At 46.9% G+C, this 16580-nt stretch overlaps 1 protein-coding gene and 1 long non-coding RNA gene across 6 annotated transcripts in view; both read right to left on the bottom strand.

Annotated features, from left to right (window-relative positions):
• Positions 1-4696: 4696 nt before the first annotated feature.
• Positions 4697-5157, bottom strand: LOC139039446 (uncharacterized). Its single transcript, XR_011492708.1, has 2 exons — positions 5004-5157; positions 4697-4913 (listed from the first exon to the last, which is right to left on the bottom strand). It is a non-coding gene; the product is annotated as an uncharacterized lncRNA (long non-coding RNA).
• Positions 5158-6031: 874 nt separating this feature from the next.
• The window catches only part of MFAP3L (microfibril associated protein 3 like), a 43213-nt gene continuing 32664 nt past the window's right edge, over positions 6032-16580 (bottom strand). For 4 of the 5 annotated variants that reach the window (XM_070480694.1, XM_070480693.1, XM_020904335.2 and 1 more), the window contains exon 3: positions 6032-12142. In XM_070480694.1, the coding sequence (XP_070336795.1) occupies positions 11229-12142 (914 nt within the window). In that variant the 3' untranslated portion in view covers positions 6032-11228. The remainder of the gene's footprint in view (positions 12143-16580) is intronic. The other variant, XR_011492869.1, reaches the window with a different exon arrangement.

Raw genomic sequence — 16580 nt, 5'->3', positions numbered from 1 at the left:
GGAACTTTGGAGTGTATCTCGACACTGTGGAGGGAGGACACTGTCTCAGGCTTTTCAAGGCTTGGAGCCCCCACGCTTCTGTTTGGTGCTCTGCATCTTCTTGCTGCACTCGGGTGCAGGCTGTGATTTCGGAGTCCAAGGACCCCTCCAACAAGACACCTGCCTCGAGTCCCTCCTTCTCAAGGGCTTTCTAGGGACTCAAGTGTCTGGTGGTCTTTCCTTGGTTTCAGAAACCATACTTGTCTGCCTGCATTGTACCAGTACTTCTAAAGCAGGAACTCAGATGCCAAGAAACAGAAATCTGCACACTTATTTCTACTGGAAAATATGATGCTAAAGCTGAAGCTTCAATATCTTGGCCCCCTTATGGGAAGAGTTGACTCATTGGAAAAAACCTGGATGCTGGGAAAAGATTGAGGGCAGGAGGTGACAGAGGATGAGATGGTTGGATGGCATCACTCACTCAATAGATATGAGTTTGAGCAAACTCAGGGAGATAGGGAAAGACAGCGAAGCTTGGTGTCCATGGGGTCGCAGAGAGTCGGACATGACTGAGCGACTGACCAACTACTATTGGAAAAACACACTGATTACAGTTGGTTCCAGAGAAACTTCAGTTATCTAATTAGTTTACTGCTATAAAAAACACATGTGTTCTGGGGTGGGAAGGAGGAAGGTGTGGTTATAGAAGGGTAACTGAGGGATCCTTGACCTCCTGGAATGTTCTGCATCTTGGAGGTGGTGGTGGTGGATGTGCAGACGTACACAGGTGGTGAAATGTCACAGAACCACACGCACAAACAGTGTGTAAAACCGGAGCAACATGGTTGACCCTGGAGACGCTGATCCAGTGTTGGTGCCCTGACTGTGATGGTGCACAATGCTTCTGCTAAGAGGTGACCCCTGGGGGAACCAGTCAAGTGTGCATGACATCTCTCTGTGCTCTTTCTTACAACCCCATGGGCACCCAGAATTCTCAGCATAGAAAGTCTGACTATCACACACTGGCATCTTAAACAGAAAGCATTCATTGCTCATGGTTCTGGAGGCTGCAGAGTTTATAACCAAGCCTCTGAAGAAGCACTGTTTGCTGAGGCCGGCTTTCTGGTTCAGAGACGGCTGTCTTCTCACTGTGCCCTTGGAGCCCTCTGGGCCTCTTTTCCAAGGCCATGAACCCCATTCCTGAGGGCTCCACCCTCACAACCTCACTACCCTCCAGAGGCCTCATCGCCAAATGCATCACCCTGGGGTTTGGGATTCCCCCAGTTTCCGAGGGGATCCAAACATCCAGTCTGTGAGCATGGCATCATTGTCTTCTGCTCGTGTTGTGGCACACAACCTTTCATTTTCAGCTGCAGACAAGAGCATTTCTAGATAACAAGATGATTACGCCAGCTGTCCTGCATCTAGAGTCTTTCTTAAAGTCTCTTACTGATTCAAAATGATTGGGAGTAAAATCTTTGATTAATCTAGTAATCTGGTTATTGAGTTAGTGAGCTTGTGTCAGACACAGCAGTTCCAAACTTCAAAGGATGCACAGAAAGTAAAACATATTTAACTCAATCACCTCTAATCCATTATGGGATGGGAGAAAGTAACATAAAATAGCATGATGTAAGAATTATCCACCTATAAGTATTTTTTAAAGACATGTTAAATTTGTTTTTTTTTTTTCAGGACCTGCCCAGCAGTTTAATAAATATCATTAATGTATCTCAATAATTATTGTAATGACAAAAAGCTAGGAAAGCTATATTCTGCACATAAAAAAAAAAATGTAATGATCCCAGATTCCTCACATCAGCTGTCATCTTTCTTTTCTCCTACAAATTTAATTTCTGAGGTTGTAACACTTTCAAAATTACTTCTAGTAATAGAAGTAATCTAATCTACAAATATGGTTGTTACTATTGTTTAGTTGCTGAGTTGTGTCTGACTCTTTTGCAACCCCATGGACTGTAGCCTGCCAGGCTCCTCTATGGGATTCTCCATGCAAGAACACTGGAGCGTGTTGCCATTCGCTTCTCCAGGGGATCCTCCTGACCCAGGGACTGAACCTGAGTTTCCTGCATTGGCAGGCGGACTCTTTACTGTCTGAGCCACCAGGGAAGCCCACAGATGTGTATCAGTTTAGTTCAGTTGTGTCCGACTCTGTGACCCCATGGACTGCAACACGTCAGGCTTCCCTGTTCATCACCAACTCCCGGAGTTTACTCAAACTCATGTCCATTGAGTCGGTGATGCCATCTAACCACCTCATCCTCTGTCGTCCCCTTCTCCTCCCACCTTCAATCTTTCCCAGCATCAGGGTCTTTTCCACTGAGTCACTTCTTTGCATCAGGTGGCCAAAGTATTGGAGTTTCAGCTTCGGCATCAGTCCTTCCAATGAATATTAAGGACTGATTTCTTTTAGGATTGATACGTTGGATCTCCTCGCAGTCCAAGGGACTCTCAAGAGTCTTCTCCAACACCACACTTCAAAAGCATCATTCTTCTATGCTCAGCCTTCTTTATAGTGCAACTCTCACATCCTTACATGACTACTGGAAAAACCATAGCTTTAAACCATATTTTGTTGGCAAAGCAATGTCTCTGCTTTTTAATACGCTGTCTAGGTTGGTCAAAACTTTTCTTCCAAGGAGCAAGCGTCTTTTAATTTCATGGCTGCAGTCTTTATCTGTAGTGATTTGGGAGCCCCCCCAAAATAAAATCTGTCACTGTTTCCATCATTTCCCCATCTATTTGCCATGAAGGGATAGGACTGGATGCCATGATCTTAGTTTTCTGAATGTTGCGTTTTAAGCCAACTTTTTCACTCTCCTCTTTCACTTTCATCAAGAGGCTCTTTAGTTCTTCACTTTCTGCCATAAGGGTGGTGTCATCTGGTGCCAGGTTCTAATTTTTGTAATGCTTCAGGTTTAAAATAATTTCAAATAGAGCCAACATTAAAATGTACATCTTTTATGTTCAAGGGTCTAATACATGGTGGATGAATTTTCTCACAGTCTCTATCCATAATCAAGCCTTTTCCTTCCTGCATAATAGCCTTGTTCTCTGGCCCCGAGAGTAAGGAATGCTAGCAGGAAAGACAGAAAACATCATCCAACAGTGAGGGCCATGTGTCCAGCTGGAACTGAAGACTTATACCTCTTTGTTCAAATGAACTTGTCACTTTTCCCCCACCTCATGTAAAACCCTTGATGTTTAGAATTAAAGAGTACTTTGAAAGCTTTGTGCTCAGTTACTCAGTTGTGTCTCTTTGTGGCCCCATGGACTGTAGCCCACCAGGCTGCTCTGTCCATGGGATTCTCCAGGCAAGAGTACTGGAGTGGGTTGCCATTTCCTTCTCCAGGGGATCTTCCTGACCCAGGAATCAAACCCATGTCTGCTGATTTGACAGACAGATTCTTCACCATCTGAGCCACCAGGGAAGCCCTTTTAAAGCTTCGGAACAACTTTATTCACCTAGTCAAATGGCTGGGAGGAGTAAGTGTTGCACAGCAGGTGGAATAATCTATCAGACTTAACGGTCAGAGACACGGATCCCCTCGGGGTCTCCAGTGCACCTGAGCTTCAAAGGAGTCATGAGAACTTTCAAGAAATAGATGCTGCACAGCATATAAACTGAACAACAACAAAAATCCCTTAATCTAGCTCAGGGTCATTGTACAGGTGATTTTTTGTATGATTCATGGGGATCTCTATTCCATAATGAGCTTTAAAATTGAGTTCATTATAAGAAAACCCTATAAGAAAAATGTTGTGAAAAATTTGCTTGTTGAAAAATTCATATGCTATCAACCTTTGTGCTTATCTTTTAGCTTATTTAATATGAGTTAATATCTTAGGAAAATTCTTACTCTTGGCATCTTCATGTTACTTAATAGTTAAACGCAGTCGGTACAGGCTTTATTTCACCTGTTATTTAAAAATACCTCAATAAACCACAAACACATACATATACTTCGTTCAATTTTTGTTTGTTGTTTAGTTGCTAAGTCATGTCCAACTCTTCTGTGACCGCATGGACTGTAGCCCACCAGCCCCTCTACTGGAGTGGGTTGCCATTCCCTCCTCCAGGGGATCTTCCCCAACCCAGGGATTGAACCTGTGTCTCCTGCATTGCAGGCAGATTCTTTAGCACTGAGCCACCTGGGAAGCCCACATTTCTTTCAGTACATCAGTTCTAATCGTCTTTCCAAAATACACTCCTCTACTGAGCCACTTAATTTGATGATTCTTTCATTTTTCTAACCATTGAACTGTCTTTTTATTTAATGAACTGTAGCCTCAGGGTATCTCAGGGGTCAAAGGAGCGCCAGAATCGCCTGACTTCTGCCTCCAACACCCTGTTGGCAGAAACCATCTAAACTCAAAAGAGTGTGAGTCACGTGATATGTAATTAAGATAGTGGTGCCAGTGAAGTGAAGTGGCTCAGTCGTGTCTGACTCCCTGCGACCCCATGGACTCTAGCCCACCAGGCTCCTCTGTCCATGGCATTTCCCAGGCAAGCATACTGGTGTGGGTAGCCATTCCCTTCTCCAGGGGATCTTTCAGACCCAGGGGTTGAACCTGTGTCTCCTGCATTGCCAGCAGATTCTTTACCATCTGAGCCAGCTGGGAAGCCCTAGTGGTGTCAGGAGCACCCACATTTTTTGGTAATCCTCTCTTCAACACAAATACATTTATAACTGTCTTTTTAGGTTGATGGTAAAAGGATGACTTTATTGCAGCAGGACAAATTCATGCTTTCTGTTCCAAATGGCTGGACAAGGACCAGTGGAGAACCACTTTTAAGATTTTTGACTTGGCACTTAAAACCTACCAACACCAGGAGTATCTCCTCCATGCGGTCACAGGCTCCGCTTCACCAGAGATGTTCAAGCAGAGCAGAACCATGTGTGTTAGCAACTCTGCCAAAAAGATAGGGAAATCAGAAAACCTGACACTTAATTTCCAACTCTGTGACTACACACTTGAAAATCCCTCAGATGAAGGCTTACCTAGGCTCTTTTGATTAAGGCCCATGGAAGAATGAATTATTCCAAAACCTGTTAAAAATAAAAGCACAAAAATTAGCAGCTGTTTGTCCTGAGTCTGAAAATATCTACCAATCAGCATTACACAATTAGGACAAAACTTTCCTATTTTCTCTTCCCTGATGGCACATTTGCTTAAGTTTCCATTAATGCCACTGCAGTTCTCTTAAAGCCTTTTTTGTTTGAAGAACTTACAGATCTTAGTTATGTGCATAGTTTCTTGGGTAACCCACTCAATAATTTTGTTTGCCTCTTCAGACTGCAGCAAAATTTAGTTTCTTTCCCATCTGGTGTTGTCCAGTTTTGTCTCATGTACACAGCCTTATCTCAACCCTGAATATTCACTAGAAGGACTGATGCTGAAGCTCGAATACTTTGGCCACTTAATGTGAAGAGTTGACTCATTAGAAAAGACCCTGATGCTGGGAAAGACTGAGGGCAGGAAAAGAAGCAGGTGACAGAGGATGAGATGGCTGGATGGCATCACCAAGCCAATAGACATGAATTTGAGCAAAATCCAGGAGATAGTGAAGGACAAGGAAGCCTGGTGTGCTGCAGTCCATGGGGTCACAGAGTTGGACACCACTTAGTGGCTGAACAACAATCTCATCTTATCTGAGAGGAATAAGCTCTGAGAACTTTCAGTGGGCACATTCAGAGCAATGTGGCCTGAACTGGGTGCTGCCTCAGGTTTCTGCATGAGGTCTACAACTAATGCCTTCTCTTGGGTGAGTTTCCTGGTCTTTGTGGATTTTCTGCAATAAGCTTGATGTTACATGTTAAAATTCCTTCTTGATATAAATAAATATCCATCAAGTTCGTTAGGACAGAGCTAAGATTTTTGACTTTGGATAAAGTTTGTAGATTCACATAAAAATTACTTCCTTTCCCCCCTTTCCCCTAAGATATGCTGCAGATGCAAAAGGCAGGGACAAGCACTGGCCACATACTTCTTACAGATAAAGAGTAAATCAGGCCACATGCACACAGCCTTGACCAGGGACACGGCACGCTCGGCACACCTGTGCAAATCCTTTATTAAAGCAACAACCAAAGTACAGGATGGCTCACATTTTCTTTCTTTTTTTTTTTGCTGCTATATCAACTTAAATATTAATCATTTGTGTATACATTTAAATTATTTTTAAAAGGTGAACATTTATAGCTCACAAATCAACAGTGACATTTCCACCCAGGTACATTTTTCCATCTTATTTCCCAGTTTTAACAATGAACATTCAGAACCAGAGGGATAGCACATCAAACGTAAGTGGCAGCACCTTCTGTGAGCAGCGCTAGGGTGTCTGAGAGATACACTGAAGGTTTACATTCTTCATTAAATAAAAATAATTTATGCAGGAATATTCTTAGACCTATTTGCTTTGTTTTTACATTCTCTATGAGCTTAAGTTCGGTGGTGGCATTCTGAGCATTAGACCCCTTACAAATGACATCTCTAAAAGAGTCTTAATTAAAGGTCATTATCACTGTCTTATGATATTTTCTTGTATGACAGACAACCAGTCTTTCAGAAAGCAAAATAAGCAGTGCTGTTTTATTTGATTTTTCACCCCACCATGGATTTGTTTAATCCAAACCTTGTTAATCACTGTAGAAACCCTATAAGTCATTAGGAAGATGAACTTTGTTATCTACTAGAGGATTTTCAAATGAATAGGTGAATGTAAAAATGACTAATATGTTGAAGATGATGACGGTTTAGTTGCTAAGTTGTACCCAACTCTTTGCCACTGTAGCCCGCCAGGATCCTCCGTCCATGGGATTCTCCAGGCAAGAATACTGGAGTGGGTTGCCATTCCCTTCTCCAGGGGATCTTCCCAACCCAGGGGTCAAACTCGCATTTCCTGCATTGCAGGTGGATTCTTCACTGCTGAGCCACCAGAGACAGCCCACCTTGGAAGCAACAGAGATCCAAATATGTGGGTGACTATATAATGAGATTTGGTGGCTATTTAAAGGGTACCAATGAATTAGTCTAAAAAGCAAGAACAGAAACAGGGATTATGATGTCAAGGGAATGCAAAAAGGGTGTGTGAAGATGGATACTGGGCAGTCATTGAACTGCGCTGAGTATAAAACAGAGTATCAGAAAGATAAGCTAAATGCTCTGTTTTCTCACCCAATGAAACACCGAGAGGAAACCTCTGTTCACAGAACCACTGGGGCCATGAGGAGTTTCAGCACTGGTGAAAAAGTGAAAGTGGCAGTCACACAGTCGTGTCCGACTCTTTGTGACCCTGTGGACTGAAGCCCGCCAGGCACCTCTGTCCATGGGATTCTCCAAGCAAGAATATTGGAGTGGGTTGCCATTCCCTTCTCCAGGGGATTTTCCCAACCAAGGGATTGAAGCCAGGTCTCCCGTGTTGCAGGCAGATTCTTTACTGTCTGGGCCACCAGGGAAGCCCTGGTATAAGACTGAAATTCAACCTGCACATAAGGTGGGCTGGTTTGCCTTTCTGAAACAGCTCCTCAGCCAGCAGGGATTGGGGTCTCTAGGGTTGAGCTGGTTTGTGTTGGTGGCACTACATTTACAGGCTACCTGTTCAAAACAAGCAAACATTCTCTCTGCCTTACATTTTCTTCATGGGCTAAAGAGCTGAGCAGATCCGAGGTTACCAATAAGTAACAATCCATGTATTTTTTTTTTTTTACAATCCATGTATTATATTTGAAATATTATCAGTTCAGTGAATAAGCTATGCGGCCATTGTTCAAGCCCAGTCTCCACCAAATTGCTTTCTTACCATACGTGCCCTTCAAAGGAAGTTTGAACAACACAGATGTCTACAGTTAAAAATGAAACACACAACAAAGAAGCGAAGGATTCCAGACTCCACTGTGTGGGAGTTCAGGACTTTTGGCCTTGGCTTTGGGGAAAAAAACATAGATGCCCAACAGCAATCATTCTGGGTGTAAAGACAGTACAATAATATTCAGGACAAGCGAGGACATTCAGGTGTTTCTAGAGCAATTTCCATATGTTACAGATGTCACATTTGGTTCCTAGAGATTTAGTCAAGTATTAGTATCTCTTTTTGTCAAGTATGATATACAAAAAGATGAGAATAGTAGATGTGCCCTAAAGATATGAAAATATATATAAAACAAAACCATTATAAATTACATAGATTTGCAATATAAAATTGTTTTTCCCCTATTTAGAATAAATACCATCCAAGTTTACAGGTCATTGCAGTGAATTAAATATGCACACATATCTGAATCATTTTTGGAACTTCGAGAAAAAAAATTGTTATAGATAAGACCAGATGACTTGGAAAACAGAAACTGCTTGCTTTCGAGAAGAATGACCTAAGACCCAAAGGACATGGCTTGGGATTCAGTGTTAAGTTGTAAAACTGCCCCAAAGAGCCATATGTAGCCATACTTCTATAAATTTCTAGATGCTGAACAATTTATCTTTGAAAAACCAGGCGAAAGTCATGAGACTAACTCTGTCCCCTATTCTAGAGGGAGAGCATTTTTATTTCGTAAAGAAGCTATAGCATAAATAGGAAGAGACAGAGACATCTTTGTAGTAAGCCAGCCTCATCTCTGGTTGGCTATTAATATTATTCTATCAAGAGCTTTCTGATGCCTTAAAGGGGAACATTTAAAAAATCTACATAATCTCCCCAGTCTAAAGAAGCTAAAACCAACCTGAAAACATTCTTTGGTCACTCAGTTCTGCTCCTGCTTTCATAAAAAGTCTGCCTGTGTTTAACTATCTGTATCCAACATCCAGGTGGGATATGCCTTCTCCTGTCATTTCCACGTGGAAACCTGTATGTGGGTTTCAGTGGAGGGAGAATGGGACGGAATGGGAAAAAGTCCATTTGGGGACCCCAAAATGAGCTAGGGCCCCTGCTGTGGCTTTGGGTGCACAGATCCATGGTAAGGATCCACTGACCTCCACAACAAGTGGAAAAGTGTTTACATTCTAAGACGTGGTGATGAAATTTCTCCGCAGGCCAAATACAGAAAACCTTTGTCCAGGGAGCCCATGCGGGGGGTCAAGGTTTCTCTGGATTGTTCACTTCTCATGTTTTATGTGACCACCAAACTGATGGCAACGGGTCATCTGAGGCCAAGAGGAATCTGATCCAACTGTGTGTCCTGTCAGACCACCTTTCACATTAGTTATCTCTACACAGAGAAACCACTGAGGCCAAGCCCTCTGTTCTCAACTCCAGACCCAGATGAATTTTCCGAAAAAGCCGGCAGCAAAAGCATCTAATAACATCACGGGCCCATTTCTGCTCCCAAGACTCCTTGTCTCATGTAAGGGGGCCCATCATGGGAGATGACAAACTTTCCACAAAACTCTAAATGTCAGAACCAGGTGGGATCTGGGGACCCAAGTACTACCTCCGGTTTTGGCAGACAAGAAAGATTCAACCCAGGGATGCAGTGAAATCTCTCATCCACACAGTGAGGACGTGAAGACTAAGCCTTGGGTCTGTTCAACAACTGCGCGGCCCAAGGGACCTTCGTGGACCCATGACGTGGCCGTGACGCTCATGACGATTGCCAACCTCAAGGTTACGGCACCCCTGCTCATAAATGGCCATGAAATTACACCTCTCCTTTTCATTGTTACATCTAAACTGTGGACATCGCTCTAATGCTTTTGGGGGCAGAAGATCCACAACTGTCTTAAAAAGCTTTGAGTTTTGTAAGGTGGTTCCTTAAATTTGCAACAGTACTGATTCTCAGCATAAAAAATGTTAGAGGAACCAGACAGGACAGTGAAAACCTGAAAGTTATTGTGGAGAAGGGCAGGGTGACGATACTGGTTTGGTTCTGTGGGCAAGGGAAGCACCTAGATGGAGCGGGGGAGTGCGCGGGTGCCCCCACTTGCCTGAAGCCCACAGCAGTTATCAGCACAGGCCAGCGAAGTGCGGGCCTGAGGTGACTAGCTTCGGCTTTTTTCTGTAACATCACTCTAGCCTCACATACAGCCACCTTCTCGTGGGGGCTAAAAATGAATTCAAGAATGCTGGCATGATGATGCCATTATCCTAACCTGTCACCGCCCCCTTCAAGGATGGACAAATCAGCCATGCAGTTAACAGGAGTGGGCCTGGAGGGGCGACCCCCAGGACCCTCACTCTTGCTGCCCTAAACCAAGCATTGGGGTCCCCTGATGTCCATGGCCCACAGCAGCCGTGGTGGGAGCTCCATGCGGCCCACCTAAGTGGATTTCTTAGACGCCTCTGTCTCTGGAGGTGACAAGCCTTCCAGGTGAAGCAGCAGCCAGCTTGGAGGGGGACACTGCTTAGACGTAAGGACAAGGCTTTCCACGGGCAGTGTGGGCAGATTCAAGTTCATGGTCTCCCTCCAACCTCAGCTGAGCTCACCCAAAGGCTCTCAGAATGGGACGGGTAAACCTATTTTTATTTGGCTATTAAAGTGCTATTCCTGGGCAAGGTTTTTTCTTTTTTTTTTCTTTTTCTCCTCTCTCAGTTTCACAGCAGCAGCTTCATTGGAAACAAACAAACAAACAAAGCAACCGATGGAGACAGGCCTGGGAAACGACAAACATCAGGAGACTGGTAGCTAGCTGCTTTGGAATGTTAAGATGACTCGTGGGAATCGGCCCTGACACCAAAGCCTGCGAGGTAAAAGTCTGGGGTTGGGCGGGGGGTAGGAAATAAGGACAGAGGGGCCAAGGGAACGGACCCAAAGGAACGGTCAGCATTCACATCACAACGCCTGGGTTATAAAGCGACAGTGATGGGGCAAAACTGAGAAGAAAGTGCGACAGAGCCGCGGAGGGATGGACTGCAGCTACTCCCTTAGCAGACCCATTTTTCAAAGGAAGAGCGGCGCCCTGCGCCCGGGACAGGGCTGTGAACTCAGTCTCTGACAGTCAGTGTTCTCTGCCGAAAGGGCAGCGGCGGTTAAGGTTATCTGGCGGAGAAGAGCCTCTGAGGTTCGTGTCACGTGGGCAGACACCTGCCCAAGGTCACCGCCCCCGCTCCCCGGTGGTGCTCGCGTCCCCCTTGGCTGGGGGCCGGCGGGGCGCACAGCGTGCGTGCGGGGGCCGGACTCCTACCTACGACGGGCGTCTCCGGTAAGGCTTAGCGGCGAGGGCGGCCTGCATCTGTCCCGAGGGGTGGCCCTGAATCTCGGGGTGTGCATAGCTTCGGGTTGGGGGGTACACTGTTAGACATGGCTTTCATAGACGACGTGGGTGCTCCCGTCCCGCGGCCTAGCTGGCTCCGCGGCCTCCAGCAGACCAGGCGGCAGGGCGTGGTCCGGCACCTCCACGGGCGTTGGTTCCTCGGAGGTCAGTGCCGCCGATGTGACCTCGGTGGAAGGCGCCGCGGACTCCGGGGAGCGCTCGGCCGACGGCTCGGTGTCCTCCTCCTCGTCTCCGGCCCCCAGGGGCCCCGTGGCCCGGTCGTCCGAGGGCTCCCGGCGGGCTGGGGGGTGCACAGACACCTTGATGGCGATCTGCTGGGGCTGCTCGTGCAGCGAGGAGGCATCAGAGTCGGCGTCGGGGATGGTGTAGACCTCCTCCCCGTCGGCGGCTGCGGCCTCCTGGCCCTCGGGCGTGTGGCGCACGAAGTTCTGGTGGCCATGCTCATCCAGGCCCACCACCTCCATGAGCTCCTCCACGATGGTCCTGCAGTTCATGATGAGTGGGGGCAGCGGCACACTGCGTGCCAGCTCCTCGATGTAGCGGGCGAACTCCATGGTCTTGAACTGCGTGACCTTGGCCAGCTCCAGCGTCTTGGCTGACGTGATGATCGGGATGCGCTTGGCGATCTCGAAGGCCTTCTGCAGCTTCTCCGCGCCCTCCGTGCGGAAGAACTCGTTGATGGCCTTCTCGGTCTTCTTCAGGTGGCTGCTCATCATGCAGAGGCGGGTGACGTTGAGCACCAGCACCACGGCGAAGGCCGCCAGGCACACCACCATGTAGTACACACCCATGTCGCCCGACGTGAAGACCACGCGCAGCGTCACGCTGTTGTTCACGGAGCCGTGCACGTTGGAGGCCACGCACGTGTATCTCCCCCGGTCCGAGAAGGACACCTTGGTGATGTTCAGGAGGCCGTCATGCATCTGCCACTTTCCTGCAGGAGAAAGAGGACAGGGTCAGCTGGGCCCTTTGCGCCCCACAGTGACCGCTCCAGGTGGCCCTGTGTGCCTCACACCACTACCCACGCGGCGGTGAGCAGGGAACACCTCCCACCACCACCTCCAGCACTACTGACCTTGGCAGGGGAGCTCTGAGCACACCTCCCACCACCAGGCCCGCTGCTGCTGATGGGGACAGCGAACAGTGACCTCGACAGACGGGCAGAGGAACAGCCCACTTGATCCGCAGAACTCAGGGAAGAGTCATGAGCACCAGCCCATTTTACAGGATGGAGAAACTGAGGGAGGGGCCCTCTAAGCCCCCTCTCAAGGGCACCCATTAGGAATCAGTTGAGCTAGATGCGAGTTCAAGCCCAACAAGTTGGATTCTGAACACCAAATCATACTGTGCAATTCCACACTCTAGAGAAAAATTAGAAACACAGAGTCTGGAAAGCACTGTGCTATTACTAGGGAATTCCTTAATGTGGCATCTGATTTTCTCACCTGCCTGTGAACATGGCACTGCAGAATATATGTTCACTGGAAAGTTTCTGTTTATAAAGCATAAAGAATACAAAGTACTTTGGGATCAACCTAAGAACTGGAGTAAAAGATAAAGTGTTAGTCAGTCAGTCCTGTCTGACTCTTTGTGACCCCATGGATGGTGGCCTCCCAGACTCCTCTGTCCATGAAATTCTCCAGGCAAGATTACTTGAGTTGCCATGCCTTCCTTCAGGGGATCTTCCCAACCCAGGGATTGAACCCAGGTCTCCTGTATCACAGGCAGACTCTTTACCATCTAAGCCACCAGGGAAGTAAATCAGTCAAATTATAACTGCCGGGGTTTCTCATGTTCGAGGTGGAAGTTATCCTCAGTTGAAGGAAACACGACTTACATCGTTCATTCAGAGACTACGATGAACTACATCACTTACACTGTGCAGATTCAGAGGCTGGGTGTGAATAAATATCAATTTGGTTTTGCTTTGCAAATAAATAATAGACTCATCAGATTGAATGGAGAAGGAAATGGTAACCCACTCCAGTATTCCTGCCTGGAGCATCCCATGGACAGAGGAGCCCGATGGGTTATTGTCCATGGGGTCGCAGAGTCAGGCATGACTGAGCAACTGAACAACAAATCAGGTTGAAAGCAGGTCTCACACTGTGGAGAACACATGATGAGAAGCACTGAAACAGAGACGAACTCTTCCCTGCCTGGCCTGGAAAGGATCCAGCACTGCCCTGGGAATCAGGTTCTTAATCTGAATTAATCTTTGCTAGGGATTCATCCTTAATCTGCCTGTGTACCTGCCAGTCAAAAGACCTGACCCCAGAGTCCCGGGAAACATGACCCTAGGTCTGCCTTTCAGTTTTGGGTCTGAGCCTTCTGAAGCCCCTCCATCTCCCCAGACGGGCCCTCAGAGACAGAAGGGTCCCAGCCCGGCCCTGGGGGAGTTCTGAGCGGGCGGATATTTCCGTAAAGGCAGTCGTGTCCCCAAGCGAGCCAGATCTCTCTCCTGAGAGATCAGGCAACTTAACTATAGTTTCCTTCCAAGTGTCTGTTATCACATTGCATTTTTGTCTGTTTCATCCCCCTCTGGCATAAACTTAAGCCTAATGAAAAGTCCCCAAAGCAACTAGCAACTGTTAAAAAAAACACAAAACCAAAATGTAAGCATTAAAGTGACAAGGGTCCCCAGGGAGTGTGAGACAGGAGACAGCCTGCATCACGCCTGGCCCTCTGTCTCAGAGACTGTCCTCAGGGAAGCTGGCTGGAGCCATGGGGGCCTGCAGCCGCCCCGCCCTCCCCCCACCCCCCGCCATCGCTGGCCAGGGGAACCTGGCGGGAAGCCTCCCATAGAAGGCACTGTGACATTTTCTGGAGGAACATCTGTGGAGAGTGGTTCCTGGCATGCCTGAGCACCCAGCTTCTAACAACTTAGCCAGTGTCCTCTCCCTGAAAGTAGAAGAGGTGGGAAATCTAGTGAATTTCAGTCTCCTGGGAGTGTGCATGGACAGACCAACCTGTACCCAATCTGTGAAACCTCCCCTTCTACACATGGGCAAGCGCCAGCCTCCTACCCTGTCTATTCACTCCTTGGATATCAGGCTTCAGATGTCATACAGCAGACTTGTCCAAATATAAAATCATCTGAGCAAGGGAAATGACCAATTTGATCTTCCTGACTCTGGGATCAAACCCACATCTCCTGTGTCCCCCTGCGTTGGCAGGTGGATTATTTACCAACTGCACCACCTGGGATCAAACCAGGCTACAGCAGGCACAGGAAAAAAGAAAGCGTCTGGTCAACTGAAAGTTTATGACAGACCCGGAAGGTGCTGAGCTCAACAGAACTGCAGAATCTCTGGGAGCTTCTCACACCGACCTTCCCCACTTGGGTGGGAAATATAGCAGCAACAGGGCAGGAGAAGGTGAGGTTATTTGCATGGGGAACACTTGGGATCAATCTGTTCACCTCCTACCCTTTCATCCCCACTCCCTCTGTGGAGGAATTATCTACACGTTCAAGGTCAGAAAAGGAGGAACTTGGGTGTAGAAGAGGAAGAGCAGAAAAGAGTGCTGAAGTCAGGAGGCAGGCACCTGACGGGAACATAAATGGCTTTCTCCAAATATCTCAGCTATGCTTTTAGTGATGGCTGTATTCTGTCATAGAAAAGTGAAATGCAGAAATGCATATAGTTACACAACACCAACGCTTTACTGACTATTCAGAGGGTTTCTGAAGTTAGATTTTATAGTTATCTTCAGGGATGTGTTAAACTGTCTCAGTTCAGTTCAGTCGCTCAGTCATGTCCGACTCTTTGTGACCCCATGGACTGCAGCACACCAGGCCTCCCTGTCCATCACTAACTCCCGGAGTTTACTCAGACTCATGTCCATTGAGTTGGTGATGCCATTCAGCCATCTCATCCTCTGTTGTCCCCTTCTCCTCCCACTTTCAATCTTTCCCAGCATCAGGGTCTTTTCAAATGAGTCAGCTCTTCGCATCAGGTGGCCAAAGTATTGGAGTTTCAGCTTCAGCATTAGTCCTTCCAATGAATATTCAGGACTGATCTCCTTTAGGATGGACTGGCTGGATCTCCTTGCAGTCCAAGGGACTCTCAAGAGTCTTCTCCAACACCACAGTTCTAAAGCATCAATTCTTCAGTGCTCAGCTTTCTTTATAGTCCACTCTCACATCCATACATGACTACTGGAAAAACCACAGCTTTGACTAGAAACTGTCTACAGATGTGTATTTATCTGGCCTGGGCCCAAGCGATTTAACGCAGATACAGACTCAAACACGTCAGAAGTTCCTAGTCACAGGTCCAAAGAGGCCCAGTCTGGAATAAACACAATGAGGTGACACTTGTGGTTCGTTCAGGGGAGCCAGTGGGAGAGTCGGGGCATAAATTGTTAGTTTCGTGCGTATTCTGCTTCTTAGCCCAGAACAATGGGTCCTTAGACTAACACCTATTGTAGACTTTATCCAATAATGAATGTTGTTTATTCTTGAAGGTTGAAGCCTCGCTGTGTGATACAGTTGACGTCTTTAGAAGGACAGCTGTCTTCTTTGTCGTGTTCATGCATTCCGTCAACAAACCTTAGTTTACAAATTGTCTGTCACCAGGCTCCCTGACAGACAATGCAGGTGCAAAGATAAGTCAGACATGACCCCTGGCTGCAGACACCCATCATGTGGAGAGGGACGCAGACTCCCTGCCAAACTGGGGTGCATGGCATGTGCCCTGAGTGAGCAGGCACCAAGGATGCTGCTGGACGGGACGGTGCGGTCCTGAGGGGCCTGGGGTTGTGGGGAGAGGAACAGGAGGAAGAGAAAGCACTCCAAGGCCAGAGGGGATGATGGGACATGTGAAAAAAGGGGGGAGCCCGTGTGCTGCAGGGGCAGAGAACTGCGGCGAGAGGCCTGGCCACCCCACCTTTTCCCCTGCTCTGAGCCCTGGTTCAATCAGCAGAGGAAACATCAAGGTCCAGATGCAGATGCCAGCGAGCGGGGGGATTTTAAATTAAGGAAGATGTCATTTCAAATCAGGGGGCAAAGAATAGTGGACAACTGATGGCTTTTTTGAAAGAAAATAAATTCCTAGTTTAGTGACACATAAAAATAAATCCCAAGTACTCTGAAGATCCAAATGTAAAACTAAAAGTATAACATCAATAGAAGACTTGAAAACATTTCTATGGCCTTGGGACAGTAAGCCTTTTTCAGCATTTGCAGAATCCCAGCAACTGCCAACAGAGAACCCTGATAGATTAAACTTCTCCCCAGTTAAAAGTTCCACACTATGATATATGTTATGCAAAAGTTATGAGCAAATGATAGAGTGGGAGAAAATTCTAGAATATCTGACAAATGCTTAGTAACTAGATACTCCTACGTGTGTGTGTTCAGTCGCTTCAGT

Source organism: Odocoileus virginianus, chromosome 18, assembly GCF_023699985.2.
Source record: "Odocoileus virginianus isolate 20LAN1187 ecotype Illinois chromosome 18, Ovbor_1.2, whole genome shotgun sequence".
In the NCBI taxonomy this organism is placed as follows: domain Eukaryota; kingdom Metazoa; phylum Chordata; class Mammalia; order Artiodactyla; family Cervidae; genus Odocoileus; species Odocoileus virginianus.
Note: the sequence above shows the minus strand (reverse complement) of the source record. Positions and strands in the feature narration are given on the sequence as shown.